Source organism: Sceloporus occidentalis, unplaced genomic scaffold (genome assembly GCF_023333645.1).
Source record: "Sceloporus occidentalis isolate IW3139 unplaced genomic scaffold, rSceOcc1.0.p SCAF_4, whole genome shotgun sequence".
Lineage (NCBI taxonomy): Eukaryota > Metazoa > Chordata > Lepidosauria > Squamata > Phrynosomatidae > Sceloporus > Sceloporus occidentalis.
This window is the reverse complement of record NW_028316984.1, coordinates 43,231,500-43,248,307: the sequence shown is the minus strand read 5'-3', so window position 1 is coordinate 43,248,307 and position 16,808 is coordinate 43,231,500. Positions and strand designations below refer to the sequence as shown.

At 38.3% G+C, this 16,808-nt stretch overlaps 1 protein-coding gene across 2 annotated transcripts in view; it reads right to left on the bottom strand.

The window, feature by feature from the left end:
* Positions 1-11,605: 11,605 nt before the first annotated feature.
* The window catches only part of FIGN (fidgetin, microtubule severing factor), a 165,829-nt gene continuing 160,626 nt past the window's right edge, over positions 11,606-16,808 (bottom strand). For both annotated transcript variants that reach the window (XM_089523306.1, XM_089523307.1), the window contains one exon: positions 11,606-15,842. In XM_089523306.1, coding sequence (XP_089379432.1) covers positions 13,594-15,842 — 2,249 coding nt within the window. In that variant the 3' untranslated portion in view covers positions 11,606-13,593. The remainder of the gene's footprint in view (positions 15,843-16,808) is intronic.

Below are 16,808 nucleotides of genomic sequence, written 5' to 3'. Positions count from 1 at the left end.
AGACAGTCTCAACCAGAATGCATACAAGGCGATGTGATCAAGGAGTAGCATACCTGGCAAAGGTAAATGGCATTCATGTTACAAAGACCACCAACACTGTTTCTATCACAACTAATGTAGCTCAGCTGAGTAGTGGTGGGGCTGAATGGATGGCTAGGCCTGCGCATCATACTTTTAACTCGCAGGTGCCACCATGTTAAACTATGCATATGGTGTGTGTACTTCAAGGATGGTGTAACTAACATGATAGTACCTGTTAGTTAAGGCACTTGAACAAGAAGTCTGTCAATACCACAGGTGGAAAAGGAAATAGCTTGCCTCCCAGAGCTTACAGTTGGACATACTACTCTTTTAAAATAGACCAGATGGTCCTTAAGTGATTGCTCATATACCCACATAAACATACCTCCCATCATCTGGAATGGAAGAATTAGAAGTGATCCCTCTACTTTTCTTCTTCTAAACTGGCAGATGGAGAACTGCAGATGAGGAGAATATCTTCGTGTTCTTCCTGCTGCAGCTTTCCATCTGTACTAAACATTCCTGGAACAACATTAAGTGCTGTTGAAGGAGATTGCCCTTTAGACAAATTCACTGATTTAAGATTACAATCAAGTACTGAGTGTATAGGGCCTATCCTTTGTGTTTGCCGAAGCAGAAATTTGGATGTGAGATTAAAAGATACAGTTTAAAAATTAGTTGTCAGTTGTCAGTGTTGCTTGCTGAGCCAACAACAAGTTCTGGACTATAACCATATTAGTATTTATCTACTATTGACCAGGAAGGCCTTATTCCTGGACAGAGGGAATTGGTCATAAGAGTTAGATTTGGTAAAATCTTGCAGACAATTATTTGTTTAATATATAGTGCAGATAGCTCCTCATTTAGATATTCTGCTTCAAGTGACAAAATCACTTGGGAAAGCTATTATAGGTTCAATATCTCTTAGCTGAAATTATTGGGACCAGAAATGGTTTTTTTAATTATTTTTTTTAATTTTGGAATATGTTCATATACTTAATGAGATATCTCAGAGATGGGACCCAAGTCTAAGCATGAAATTCATTTATATTTCATATATACCTTATATATATAGCCTGGATATAATTTTATACCACAAAAGATAAAGGTAAAGGGTTTCCCTTTGATGTGATTGTCAAGTTGTGTCCAACTATAGGGGACCGTGCTCATCTCCGTTACTAAGCCAAGGGAGCCAGCATTGTTAAAGATGACCCATGGCTAGCAGGACTGCACAAAACACTATTACCTTCCCACCAAAGTGGTACCTATTTATCTACTTGCACTTTTACATGCTTTTGAACTGCTAGGTTGGCAGAAGCTGGGACTGGTGATGGGAGCTCACTCTGTCATGCTGCGATTGGGTCTCAAACTGCCGAATTGGCAACCTGGTGATTATCAGAGTTGGTGTCTTAACCACTAAGCCACTGCATCCCATTGACAAGGTTGTTAAATTGTGTCTGACCATAGGGAGCGGTGTTCATCTCTGTTACTAAGCCAAAGAGCCAGCATTGTCAGAGAGTACTCTGTGATCATGTGGCCAGGATGATTGCACAGAACATTGTTCACCTTCCCACCAGAGTGGTAGCTATTTCTCTACTTGCATTTGCATGCTTTCGAACTGCTAGGTTGGAAGAAGCTGGGACTAGTGATGGGAGCTCACCCCATCATGCGGCACCTGGGCCTTGAACTGCCAACCTGCCAGTCTTGCAATCAACAAGTCAGCATCTTAACCACTAGAGCCACCACATACTTTTTAATATTTTTGTGCATGAAACAAAGTTTGTGTACACCAAACTATCAGAAAGCAAAAGTGGCATAGTCTCAGCCACCAATTTTGGAGTATTTCAGATTTTTGGATAAGGGCTATTCAACCTTTACATTTTATTTTTGCTTAGAATTATACTATGCAAGACAGAAGAGCTGAAGCTGGCACCACAATGGAGTTGTTCTAGCAGGCACCACACCTTGGTACAAAAAAGCTCTCATAATGAGAACACCATCTAAAAGCCTCACCAGAACTTGCATGGCTGTCAAGAAAGTACAGTATATGGCTATTTTAAAGCAGTCAGTGTTCTTTTATTTGTAAAGTGATAATTGTTTTAATGTTTTACTTTGTTGAAAGCTATACACTTACATTTACAATCTGTCTGTATTTACTTTGTAAAACACCTTTGGTAGACTCCACCATAAAAATAGCTTAGAGAAATAAGGTGAGATAGCTTGTTTTAAATAAATAAGAAGGCAAACCAAATTAATAAGACCTGTTCAGTAGGGGCAGAAAAACTGCAAGGAACTCTATGGATTTTAAAGGAAGTCTCTTAATGGTTAATTTGATACTGTCTAGTTCTACATTACTTTAACAAGATATATACTCAGCAGGACAATAAACACAATTTTATTTATTTGCAAAATAAAATCTTTTGTACTCATTTTAGGGTGTTTTTTTCTTGCTTTGGATCTTAGCTCCTGGAATACTTATCTCTGAGATGTAGCACTATATGTGTATATGTTTCTTCAAGTCACCTGTTGCAACACTGTGGATTTCATAGGGTTTTCTTAGGCAAGGAATAATCAGTAATTTAGCCCATACCTTCCTCTGAAATTTAGGACCGGTACAGATGGGCCCCGAAGGATGCCCTCGTCATGTGCGAGGGGCGCCTCACCCACACTCCCCTCGCATGTGATGAGGGCGACCTCGCTGCACGGCACCGAATGGATAGTGCGTGTAGCAATAACATCACTGCTGCGTGGCCTCCAGATGGAGCTGTGCAGCAGTGATGTGCTCACGCCGCCACCAGCTGTTTGTGGCAGTGCAAAAGGGAGCCACTTTTTAGCAGTCCTTTTTGGCGTGGCCACACCACACAATTTGGTTGCTGGAGTGTGGCTATGCAGCAAAGAGAGGCGGCTCCTGGCCGCCTCTTCCTGACACTTTGTACCACGCCATAGCCTACATATATGTACTTATTGGTAGTCTTCCCTTCAACTGACCAGGGCTGACCCTGCTTAGATTCCAAGATCAGACTGGATATGGTGCTCTTAGGTTATTTAGGACAATCTCTTTTACCTACAATAAAATGATAAATATATATAGTTGAAATATACAATTATCATGTATGAATGGCACATATGTATGCTTAATTGGCCAATTTTCCCCACAGTTAATTTGGAAGTGAGATTTTAGTATGCTCTCCCAGCAAATATTTGCTTCTACATTTTATCTTAAAGGAATTAATTCTTTATTATTGTTCTTCTGTATGACAAAGAGGATTCTCTGTGTTTGTAAGAATGTATTTGAATTTGCCTTACATTTGGGCTTCTGTTGATTAGCTTCACAAGACATACTACGACAGCTTAATTCATGATACCCTGCAAGCCAGACTCCAGGCTCTCAGCAAGCAAGCCTCTCAGAAAGAGCATATATTAATGGAATCCAAGAATCTGTTTCAGCCCAGAGTATGTGGGCTTGATGGTGCTTTTTTCTTTTCTTCTTTACTGTGATATGCATTACCAACTTCACCGTAGTTTTCAAAAGCCGTTCTACAAAATCAGAGCTAACACATCAGGAAGCAGTTAAACCCCAGCTCCCTTCCTTGTAAACATTTGAAAGCAGTATTACAGAGCAACAAATTTTATATGTTATGAGTAGCTTTTCATGCTTGCAAAATATACACAAAAGTACCTTACCTTCTGTGGTTTATGTGAATTCCTTAGGACCAAACAGGCAGACTTCATGGCCAGTGGGCCCTAGGAATGCCAGTACGGCACAGCCTCTGGAGTCTGACTTCCAAAGCACAAAAAAGTACAGGGGTCTTTATTAATGATAGAAATTGCTTTTTACGAAGCATTTTGGAAAAGGATTCTAAAAAAAAAATGTGATTCAGCCTTCCACTTGAGCTGAAAATTAATTTTAAAGTTATTGGTTGTTCATTTGTTTGCGCTAATGTACATGCCTTTCATAAGTAAAATATTTTTTAAAAATGCCACCAACTCCCTGCTCTGCCCTTGTCAACAGACAGGAGATACCTCTTGCCATAGACAAGAGATCCAGCATCTTTCCTATGTAAATGACTGCAGATTTGAAGGGAGGGGGAGGAAGGCCTCATTGATAGGTGCTATAGTCTGCAAATAGTTTTCATGTCGGCAGGGCAACTGTGACTCATGCTGTCAGACAAGTGAAAAGAAAACCGCAGTCAGCAGCTATTCAGCAGCAAATCATTAATTAATTACATTTTAATGAACCTTAAGCAGCTACTGCGGGAGCCTTCAGAAGTTTATCAAAAATGAAGAATTGCCTTGCGTAAATCTTAAGTTGACTAAGAAAAAAATTGAGAGGACCTGAGGGTAAGAGTAAGGCTTGTATAATTTCCACACATTCACTAAAACTTTATAGCTCCAGCTATATTAGTTTCATTCCAACCTATTAAGGTTTCAGCCTGTTCAATTCTACTCCAAAAGAATGATTTTTTCAAGGAATTCTTTATTCCCAACAGGAAGCATTATTACGTAAGTAACAGCAAAGGTTAGAGATTCTCTTTCATGAAATCTCAATATATAGAGGATGTTTCATTATGCAGAACAATTAAGGGGATGGTCAGCACATACCTATTGCATAAAAGCTAATATTTATTCTGCTAATCTGTTTCACATGTACAGTCGTCCCTCCCAATTCACGGACTTGGAGCCCCCAGTCTTGGCCATTCGCAGACGGCAAGCGGGAAGGTAAAAATGATGCGTGTGCTTGAGGCATGTGCACAGCAGCGCACATAGGAATGTGCGGCATTTTTCCAAATTCACCGTGTGTGTGTGTGTCCTGAACGGATCCCCTGCGAATCAGGAGGCATGACTGTATATTTTTTATTAGGGACAATGAGCTGAAGGAGGTAGAAAGAAAGATCCCAGGTATTCAACTGATCTTCAACTATGCACAAATATTCACAGAGGAAAAATTACTGCACCTTAAAAAGTAATCAAATACATTTTTTAAAAATAGAATTGTCCCTTGTTGGTCAAGTTTTGATTTTAAGACATCACTGTCATGTTTTCAGAACATACCGTGCTCCTGTGGGATGCCAGGAAATGTCAGCTTCAAACTAGATCCAGTCTGGAACGTAATGGGAATAATCTGAACAGATGTATGTTTGGAGGAATTTCTATTTCTTATCTTATGATCATGTGAGCAAATGATGCAGTTAGGGTAATATGAGATGTGTATAGAAGTATGAAAGAGGAAAACAAGGTTTATTTGAAACCTATATGGAAGTCTCTGTGCATAGCTGGAAAAAGGTTTAAATCCTAAATGACAGGGATCAAGCTGTTTTCTTAAGAATATGTTTATTATGTGGTTCACTGCATTCAGTTTAGTATATGTTTAACTTTATAATTACTGATAAAAGCCATTCACTCTATATTTCTGATGGGGCAAGTGTTAAATTATAAACTTGCTTACAGATGTGACAAGAATATAAACAAATAAACACTGAGCCATGAGAACTTGGACAAAAAAAAATCAGTAAGCAATTATTTTTTTTAACTCAGAATTCTTTTATTTGAGGTATGCTTGTTCTTTTCATATTCCATGATAGTAGCATAGCCATATACAACAAATTTTACAATAGAGAAAACTTTTCATAAAAATATCTGCCTTGAACCACAACTTTTATTTTTAATTCTTCAATGATTACTACTGAAACTAGTTATTCTATATGAAAACTTAATTTCCCTGTGGTAGCAAGTATTTATGAAAAGGAATATTCAGTAGGGACAGTTAGTTACAATACTGAGCACTGTTGTTTTTTTCTTTTTTTTTCCTTTAATATAACAGTGCTAACACCCAAGAAAATGAGATGCATGGATTACAATTGAAACTGTAACAATGAGGACAAAAAAGCATTTTCAGATCTCCAGGTTAATTGTACAGCAGCTTCCTACACACATATGATCAACCATATAATGATCCCATCAAAATAAAAAAAATCTAAGCAGAAATGTCTCATTTACATTAATAATGTTCACAAATTATATGAATTCATTTTGCAAGTGATGGATAATTTAAGCTTTCATCATCTAAAGCTTGTCATTTTTCTTCCAAGAGAAATGGATTGTTTCATTTTTTTTAATGAGTGCAATAATATCACATTTAGTTTCAGCAGATGCAAAATAATGCACAACAAAAATGATTTTGAATTTGCTGAATAAATAAGCAAAACAGTACCAGAAGAATCCAAAGAAATGCATACTATAGCGGCCTTTCTCCCCATCTGAGAGGTCAAAATCTGGTCAAGCCCAACACATTGTTTCAATTTAAGCAAATAAAATCAATATGGCCAGGAAAGCAAAGTGCACTGAAATTTTAATTTGGTTGGGCTTTAACAAAACAATAAAATAAAATAAAAATAAAAAATTCTGTCCCCAGACAATTACTGTTAGTTGACGGGAAATATGGCATCCCTCACCGTAACACAGTAAACAAAGAGAAATAATCCCCAACCTCTTAATCATTACACTAGACGTCTTCAAGACAATGATACTCCTTCAAGAAACTGCAAAGGAAAGGATGCTACTTTGTAAATGGAACTTAAAGAACAGATTGTCAGGCATACCAAGAATTTTCAGATGCATTTCTGCATTTACATCTGTGAGAGTTGTGGATTGTCACAGTTCATTTGCTTTTGTAAAAAGATCCACAATTTGCTGACAAGCAACTAGAAAGGTCCATGCATTGATTGGGGTGGTTTACTCATTTCAGTATTTTCTTTAAAAACACACACACACACAAAGAAAGAGAGAGAGCACAAGTTGTATCTTTCTCCTACAGTAATGCAAAGCTGATAAGAGACAAAGGGGAGGTGAGGGGAAATAATGCAAAAATAAATAATAAAATATAAAATACTCCATACAAAGTACTTCAAATGTGCCATCCATGTACAATTACTTCCAAAAGCAAGCATGTTTATAAAGCAGAATCAGCAATAAAACTATTTGATTACAGAACATATGAGCACCATGACTCCATGGCTGCAATTCTGTGCACCTTTGCGCATGTGTAAGTCAATTTTAATGGGATTTAGACATGTGTAATACCGTGCAGGATTGAAGCCCATATTTCAAAGTCCTTTGGGAAGTGCCTCTTTTTGTTTTTTTGGTTTATGTTAAAACCTTACAAATACAGTTTGTTTTTGTATTTTTTTTAGTACACAGGAAGTGATAAACTTACAGTCTTAACAGTGTGTGACACATTTTTTTACATCACTGAAGATTAAAAATAATCCTTAAGTACTATCATTTGTTTATAGTTTAAGAGCCAAGTTGTACTGTATGTCAGTTAACGGAGTACAGTAATAGAATGTAGCCAGATTGCCATTGCAAAGAATGCTTGAGAAAATTGACATTCCCCCCTCCCCAAAATCAGTGTTCATCATAATAAAGCTGCATTTTCCTATAGCATGCCAAAAAGTGGGACCTTGATAGCGATCTGCACAGTGCATAATTTCCTTTAAGTTCCTTTAAGCAATCTTGTGTTACAAGAGTACAATTAAAAGTCCATCAGTATCCCAAGTCCCCATGCATTATCTACTCTGCCACACTTTGCTAATGCGTCTTATCATTTCAGTTGTTAATACTGTTCAGTGTCGAGACAGTCTTTCTGAGGTAGACTGTTCAAGTTCAAGGACAAGTCTTTCTTACGAAATGCATGACATTCAAAAAAAGACAACAAATAAATACTACATGTACAATATGTAGTAATGAGGTAGAAATGGTTTTAAAGAACAATGTCTGAATACACACCCAATGTGGTTGGGAAAATCTAGATACATAGATATAAAGATATAAAATAAAGGAAGCCATTTAAAAGAAAAGGTCAAATGACAGGATATAAACCACATGAACAACAACTGGGGTTGGTGGGTGGGAGAAACATACACACACAAGTTTAGGTGTGGAAAATAAACTTTTGCCTCTTTGTATACTGTAAGACAACAAGGAGGAATGACTCTATTCCCAACCTTGGTGTAGAACAGAACCATTTTATAAATATTTAACATTCTATAGGACTGATTCATATATTCTCACACAACTCTGTAGCAAGGCTGACCCACACTGCCGACATTCTACATATCACTGAGACAGGAAGGTGAAATTTTCCTGCTTTCAGTCTAATTGTCTTTGACAATTGCAGTGCCTAGTGCTACACTTCTTGTGTTGTATTTAAAGACAGGAGAAAGAGTAGAGACTTGTTCATTAAAGATGCAGTATCCCTGGTTCACAAAAATGTATCTGGCAGGTTCAAAATCGAATGTCAACCAAAGGTCTTTGCGGAGTGGGAGACAGTTCATGTATTGACTAATCCCCAGTACAGCTGTTTCTTTGAGCCCAGGAATATTACTAACTCTGTGTTTACTAATGTGCTTCATATATAAATCTGCAAATGATTAAGCAACAGAAATCTTTCAACAATATTTGAAAAAGAAAACAAAAAAATAGTCCAGGTTACATATGTACACATAAATATTATATAAACACATGCACATGTACAAGATGAAAGGGGAACACATGTTGATCTTCATATCTGTCTGGCACACACTCAAGCAGGTGTTTTGACCACATGTATCCCACTGAAATGAATGGGAGAAGCATAAGAGCACTCATGATTTGCAACTCACATTCATGTCACTGGAACTTGTGCAGCTGTTTCAAATAGGCCACAGCCTTTTTAGTGAGAAATAATAGTCTATATTTTACTGCAAGGGAAGGGATTGTGTGATAACTTCCAGAAGTTATTGAACCAGAGCTCACAGCACTTTTCACCATCAGCTATGCCAGCCAGTGCTGTTACAAACTGCTGTCCAAAAACAAATGGAAAGCTACACAATTCCCATCTCTGCTTTAGATACCTTGGAAGTAAAATACTCTCAAATAGATTATGTGAGCTATAATTCCTTTGCACTGATGGACTTGCATTGCAATAAAGTTGGTAGAAACAAAATGTGAAGTCAATTGTAGCATGTTGTTTTTGAAACCTTACTTTTAAAAAGAAAGGATCTCAGTTCCACAGAGTAAGGCCTGAGTCATTTGAATGAAACATATACAATGATATTTATCTACTCAAAGTTACACACATTTTCAGGCACTAGAAACCTTTGTTTGCTGCTTTTGACTTGTAAACACATTACCATCTACCAACATCTGTTGGAATTAATTGGGGTTTTTACACTAGATTATCTCCTTTTGAAAATTGCCTAGCAAAGTATTATGCCAGCCCATATAAAATGACCTTGTACTATTTTACAGAGCATAGCCCCTGGACAGATGAGCTAGCTTTCCCAGATGGTGCTTTGCCTATGTGTTTTACTGGGAGGTTTTATTTTCTCCTTGATGGGTTTGAAATGCACAAGAAAAAACATTTTACCCATCTATCTGCATTTGAATAGAATACAAATTGACTAATAGAGAAATATTTTGTGCAAAAGTAAATAGCCTCAAACTGCCTTCACATTCCATTGATCAGCTCAGTCAGCAAAATTTTCAATACTATTCCTAACAGTCTAAATATTTTGGGCAGAAAAATATGCCAGAAATAGAGTATTTCTTCACAAATTCATATAAATTATTTTTGCATTCACACTGATAATTTGGCTGCCAGAAAATATTCCTCTGCATTTACTGCAGTTGGATTTGTTACTGTAATTGAAAAAAAAAAAAGGAACCTCATTTGGTGCAAAATTGGAATGACACACACAAGCAAATGCACCATTTTGAGGTGTGTATGTGTGTGTGTGTGTGTGTGTATGAGAGAAATAGCTGTTTATCACAAACTATTCAAAAAAAGTTATGAACCTGGGATTTGATGCCTTCAGTTAGTTCCCACCCGAATAGAATTCAGAATAGAAGGGAATTTGGCAGGTGGAGGTTCAGCTAACTTAGAGACATAATGGTGGAAGAAGCTATAACTGTAATATTCTCCTTTCTACTAAAGGCACAGGATATCTGTTTAATATGGATTCTGGCAACTCTAGCTGAACATTTTTTGTTTTTACACATGGTAGAGGTAGTCCCGAAAAGAAAGAAAAAATAGCAGACACCTTCTTCCTTTAGACATTTTTTAAATCCTCAGAACATTATTGTATGTTGGCCATATCTACGCCCTCACAAAAGGCAGTCGTCTCATTCATGGCGCACCCAAATATCCTGGAAACTTAAGTCTCAGGATCCATTTCTTTTGTAATGAGATATATAGGGTAGCAATTCCATGTGGAAGAGCAGCATAAGAAAAGAATGGCCTTATTCACATATGAAGTGTGAAAGCAGTGGCTTCCCTCCCAGCATAGGGATAGTTCGTTAAAAAGGAGCAAATGGGGTCTGAGCAAACTGGACAAAGGCTGAACGATTCCATTTACCAGGAAACTTCCACTGGCAGAAATCTGATAGAATGTTATAGCTTGCTTCCTGCCTGTAAAAGGAGGACAGAGTAAACAGAACTATTCTTCTCATCTTAGGGAAAGCATTATAACTATGCTAGGATGCAGCTGGCTAATACTTGGGATGAAAATCTAATCTCTTGGTGTTTTCAGCAATTGATGAGCATCATAAAATTGTATTATTATTATTTTTTAAATTAACTCTTGGATTTTTTCTTCTTCTGCACCATCATGTAATATTTCCTATTTAAACCTCAATGAAACATCAGCTCCTTTTCCAAAATACATAAGATGAAGTAGAGTCAAAATGAGTGCTTGCAAACCATTTTAATCAGAGCATGTTTTAATTAGAATATGGGCTATGGGACTAGAAAATATAGTTTTGTATGCTGCTGTTGTATATGGTGTTTACTCAAAACTACTTAGTAATATTGATTTAAAAGAATGCTTGGATTTTGTGATGCAAATATAATGTTTGTTTTCAAACACATATTTGAATCTTTTAAATAAGCACAGCATGATGATAAACACAAAATGCAGAATCTCAAAGGTAGAAGAAAAAAAGATTGATCAGCAACCTAAATCAGCAAACCTAACTGCAAGATCAATATGACTCTACAGCAAAAGGGATACTTGGACTTTCCAAACAGAAAGGAAAAAGAAAAGATCAGGGAAGAGAAATGTAAACAGAAAGATGGGAGGAAGGCATACCTCAAAAAGCAAATAATCTATTAAGACTATTTTTAATATATCCTCAGTGAAAGGCACTGTTTTTTTTAATGGACCTTCTGATTTTATTTTTAAAAAATTACTTTTTAGTTTAGAGTGGAGAAAAAAGTAACAGGTAGAATGTACATTTTGGTTTGTTTGCTTGGAGTTTAAAAGATATTTTAAGCAACTAAAAGGGAAGGAATAGCCACACCAAAAATGCTAGCTGTTAAATTCTTTGTCCCTCATGTTTTAGCTGACTAAATTTCAAATGTGATAACCAGACAGTAGCTTTAAAAATACAAAATAACCAAGTAATTAATTGGTCTTTTCCTTTTCAGGGCTTTTCATTTATTTCATGTATTCCAAGGGACATTACTTAAGTATAGTAACATTATAAACCAGTGCTTTGCAAGTGTTCTACTACTGCCACTTTAAAGTAAACAGAAATTTTATATATATATATATATATATATATATATATGACTGCTCTGCTCATGTGGCTACAAATGCTCAGATTGCTAGAATGTGCAGAGACATTACCAACATCAATCAGCTGTCATGAAAAGAATTGCTTCTAAAAACATTACAGAATAAAAAGAAAGACAATGTGGAGTGGGGGGCACAAAATGAACAGAATGCCACACATGCGAGCCAGCTTGGCTTTCCAGAGGGAAGATTAAAAAGCATTTGCCTGGCTTGGCAAGAATCACAGCAGCAAATGGCTTCACTTAGTAAGGAAATTGTCCCGCCCTTCTTCTCCATGTCGTCTCTGACTGTAATCCTAAAGATGGGAGTAAGCTCACTGAACACAGTGCAACTTACTTTTGAAGAAACATGCACTAGTTAGTCATTATACAAACTGACATCCTTGATGTAATCTGATGTCCTATTCCTTTTTGTAAAAAAAAATAACAAAAATTGAGGTAGGAATAAAGTGGTAGACAGAGCCTGGGACATTTCTAATGAACATGATTACATTTGAAGAACAGAACAGGCAATGCACACATAAAAACAAGCAAACAACATTTCAATTGTGTGTCAAAAATGAACGGCGAGAAAGAGAAGATGCAATTTGAGGGTTCAATTTTGTCTTGCTTTTTTCTTTGGTCACTATCTACTGCATTGCTGCAAACAGCTTTGCAACCCATAAGCAATCTCAGTGACCTAGAATGATTTTGTTCTACTGGCTCAATGAAATAATCAAGACACCACAACTCTAACCAAGATATAAAAGCTGTTGTAGTCTAAGGTAATTTGCTTCTCAGAGCCCTAACTAGATGTTGCCTTTGACTGTCCCAGATGATTACATAATTCGACAGGGTGGCTTTCTTATTGTCTGTGCACTACTAACTTGTCACAAAATTGTCAAGGACTAAGGATTTTCACACACTACTGCCATGAAAATACTCTTGCTCTGTTTTGATCCCGAATATTGTGGGTTTTTTTTATTTTCTGAAGAATTGTCACCTTTAAACACCAGAATACCTCTGCTGTTTCTATTTTTAAAAGTTTAAAGATTAATTTATAGCACACTTAAACTTGCTCCTGGATACATTCAAAGTATTTTTCCTTGTAATTTTTTCCCAACTTTTGAGGTAAACATACATATTTAATATAAAGTAACATTGAAGCCTAGCCTATTAACTCTCAGCAGTACATAGTGCTTTCAACACATTCCTTTGAGGTACTGTACAAATCACAATCACTTTCCTGAGTTTTTTTCTCTTTTTTTTTTTTTTGCAGACAGAACATTAAAAAAATGAATTGCAGAAATTAAGATCCAGATTACCAATACCCTGTTTTACCTGTTCTTATTTTAATACTTTAGAACAGACAGGATTGAGGAATACTGTTGCTCTTAGATTAGCAAAAATAAAAACAAAAACAAATGGGGAAAAACTCATTCTCTGTCGCAACACAACCATTCATTTCTTTAGTCCCACAACATTTTGAAGTTAAAGCTCTTTATATTAGCACATGCCACCATTGTAATTGTGAGGCAAATGAACAAAAAGAAATACAAATAAAAATTAAAATAAAGAAAAAAACAAAACAAAGCACCACTTCAGGCACTTGACAGCAACTAAATTTCAAGAACAGCAGAATGGAATCAACACACAGGGTCAATGTCTAAAATTCAACCCACTTGGCTCCTTGCTCCATGGTGAGAGTGTGTTGTGTAGCCTGAATGGAACGGAACATCAACACATGCTTTCTGTCATCTGTAGCTTTTCAGATAAACAGCTCTTGTCTGATACACTATTCCTTCAAGCCTACACCTGGCTCTCTAGATGCAAGGTGATCATGTTTTCCCCCCCAGTGCCCTTTCACAATTTTAACACTACTGAAAAGGGGTTCCATGCCCTATGTAACAGGTTTGTGTGTGTGTATGTGTGTGTGTACGCACCAACATTCATTACATTTTTTTTAAAAAAAAAAAGACTTGTCACTGACTGCAACCAAACATTTTGTTCCATTCAACATATGTATCAAGCTCCTTTTGAGATATGCTAGGCTGTATCTTGCAGAAAGAATTTTCAAAGTCTTGATATGTAACGGGCCTCAACTGGCTGGGCATAATGGCTGAAAGGTCTGTGGCTGGCATGGCATGGAGAGGGCCAACTACTGCTTCCTGACACAAATGAGCAACATCTAGTCCAGAAAAACCTTCCGTACGCTGGACAAGCAGTGAAACCTCCTTGTCATTGAGACAGTAATTGTGCTGTGAGAGCAGTTGTACTATTATCTGGTGCCTTGCTGTGCTGTCAGGAAGTGGGATTAAAAGTCGTTTCATGAAGTACCTTCGAAGAGATTCATCTATTTCTTCCGGTTTACTGGTGGCACAAATTACTACTATTTGGTCCTCAGCAGAAGTTAGCACAGTGTCCAGCTGCATAAGGAACTCGGTTCTCATCCGACATACTGGACTATGTTCTTCGTTCACTTGGGATGAAAGTAGCACATCAATGTCACTAACAAAAATCACTGAGGGCTGGCGACACCTTGCCACAAGGAAGGAAGCATGAACTATTTTTTCTCCTTCCCCTAACCATTTTGTGACAAGACCAGAGCCAGTGATTTTGAAAAAAGTGGCTCCCAGCTGGCTAGCTATACATCTGCCCATTAATGTTTTGCCTGTTCCCCGAGGTCCAAACAAAAGGATGCTCCGAGGTAGAGCAGTCAGCCCATTGAATGCATCTGACCTCAATACTGGCCATAAAACCTCCTCTTTAATGACAGCCTTTACCAAATCTAGGCCAGCAATGTCATTCCAGTCCACAGGAGGTCCCTGGTTGATAATCTCATTGGTTACAAGGTCAATGAGGTGTGCGTCAGTATTCTTCAGTTGTTCATCCACAGAGTGGTTAGATGAGGTAGCTGCACGAAGTCCCGGGCCTTGCATTGGGTGAGGAAGGAGCTGCCTGTGCTCATCACTATGTTCATTCATTACGGGGGAGCTGTATTTCCCAAATGGTTCATTTGCTCTTGACCCAAGTGAATTTTTAGTAGTACTGTAGGAAGGAGGTGTCAGAGCCCTACTGGACTGGCTGAATTTCCTTTGCTGTTCAGATGCCATTATCTGTTTTGTTGGCTTAAACGCTAAGGACGATGGTTCAGCACTTCTGTCAAAACCATTTCCTCTGTTCGCATTTGAAATGCTGTTGTCAGGCATCCTGTACATGGGACTTTGTGTAGATCTCTGTTGGCCATAGCTGTAATTTCCATAAGTGGAGTCCATTTCTCCTTGTCCTGCCATATAGAAAGCTTTCCTTTTGAGTGAACTTGCTGAACTGTTTGTCAGGGCGGAAGGTGGAATGGGTGTTAAGCCGTGACTCTGGTAGGTGTAACCAGGTACTGTGGTAGGGGGGAGAGGAGTTGGAGCAGGGATTCCTGAAGGCAGATATGCTGAAGGAGGAGGTGCGCCACCAGGGCTGTACCCAGGCCCAACAGCACTTTGAGGAGGATAACTTGCAGAGGGATAGCTATAACTGGAAAGGTTTGATGTCCCATTGTAGCCTGGTACTAGGGCTGGTGGGGGAGGTGGAGGCGGGGGTGGTTGTAAAAGCCCAGAGCTATGCAAAGGGGATGGATGAGGTGAAGGAAGTGCAGGTGCTGGCTGGCCACTGTAACTTGTATGCAAGTAAGATCCATTGTATCCAGTGGCATATTCCTGAGATGGGAGCCCTGAATGCAAACTAGGTACAGTGTGACTTCCACATGTACTACTAGAATAGCTAGGTTCTGTCAGGTTACTGGCCACCCCAGGTGAACTCCCTATACTGGCAGAAACATCCGCTGGAGGAAGGGCAGTACTTACTCCAGCTTTGCTGGCAGTAATAACATCTGGGACACAGTTCATAGGATAAACACTATCAGAGTTCAAAGAAGGCTGCCAAGGTTCACTCTCACTCTTGCGACCATTCACCAGCCCTGATGGAGGCTCTGAATAGTTACTCAGAATGGGCCGTTCGGCTGGCCCTTCCAAGATACCAGAATATTTTTCTGCATATTTTTTAAGCAGATTTGAAGCAGTTAGAGCAGAGATGTCATCATTAGCCCAAGCATACTGATAGGTGCGCTGCAGGTGTCCGCGGTAAGCTTCTACCTTGTGGGCAGGCGATCGGGTTGTGGAGGTGATATCAAAGTGCTGCTCTGGCCACTGGGCATGCTCTGGCGTCCACTGCATCTTCAAGCCTGAGGATTTGGGGTGGGGTGTAGGGAGGCAGAAGAGATGCAAAATTAGCAATTATATGGGACAATTTGTTTTTAAAAGGCATTCTGACTAGATCCATTAGATTTCCTCCTTTATAGATAAATGATTTCTGTGTTTAAAACAACAGATTATTTAAAGTCATAAACATTAAAAGTATGAACATTTTCTTAAATACATACTCAAACCAATCTGACAAATTTTGCTAAATTAGAAGGAGAGAAGGAATAACTTAACCCAGCTGGATTTAAAAAAAACAACAACAAGAGAAGACCAAGATGGATTTTTTAAAAAAGGATGACCATGTATATTTTGTTTCCTGAGCATGGATTCATTGTTAGCTAACTCATTTTTAGATATCCTGAACATTCTGTCTTACCTCATCACAGTTTCAGTTTTAAATTTTAACAGAATTTTTTTCCCCCTCTAAAAACCTACAAGACACAGCTGACAGATCACATCTAGGATACCTTTCTTATTTGGTACTGAATACCTAGTTAGCACAGTATAATGCACCCTGCGCAGAACAATATGACACAGACATAGCAGGTCATTCCATAATCCAACTCTCATCTAAAGTGGTCCACGACAGTTTCAAATCTGCTTCGTGGAGTGCAGCAAAGCAATCTCCCAGGCAGCGCTCCGTTGCTTTCATCACACAAAGCCTACAACTCGGTATGAATTACAACTGGCTGCTCTCTGCCTCACAGTTCTGTTGTTGAGGCTCAGGAAGGATGGGGGTGGCGGCGGGGGTGGGGGGAGAAGCATCACTTGTCTATCGGTCTTTTCTCTATTCTCCCTGTTCCAACTCCCCCTCCCTGTCCCTAGAGCACAGAAGAGGCGGGAGAACACTAGAAAAAAGAGAATTAAACACAGTTCAGTCACTAAAAGTTGGGGCAGGAAGACTCATGGTGTGCAGACCAAATAACCCAATGTGTCTCCTGCTTTAT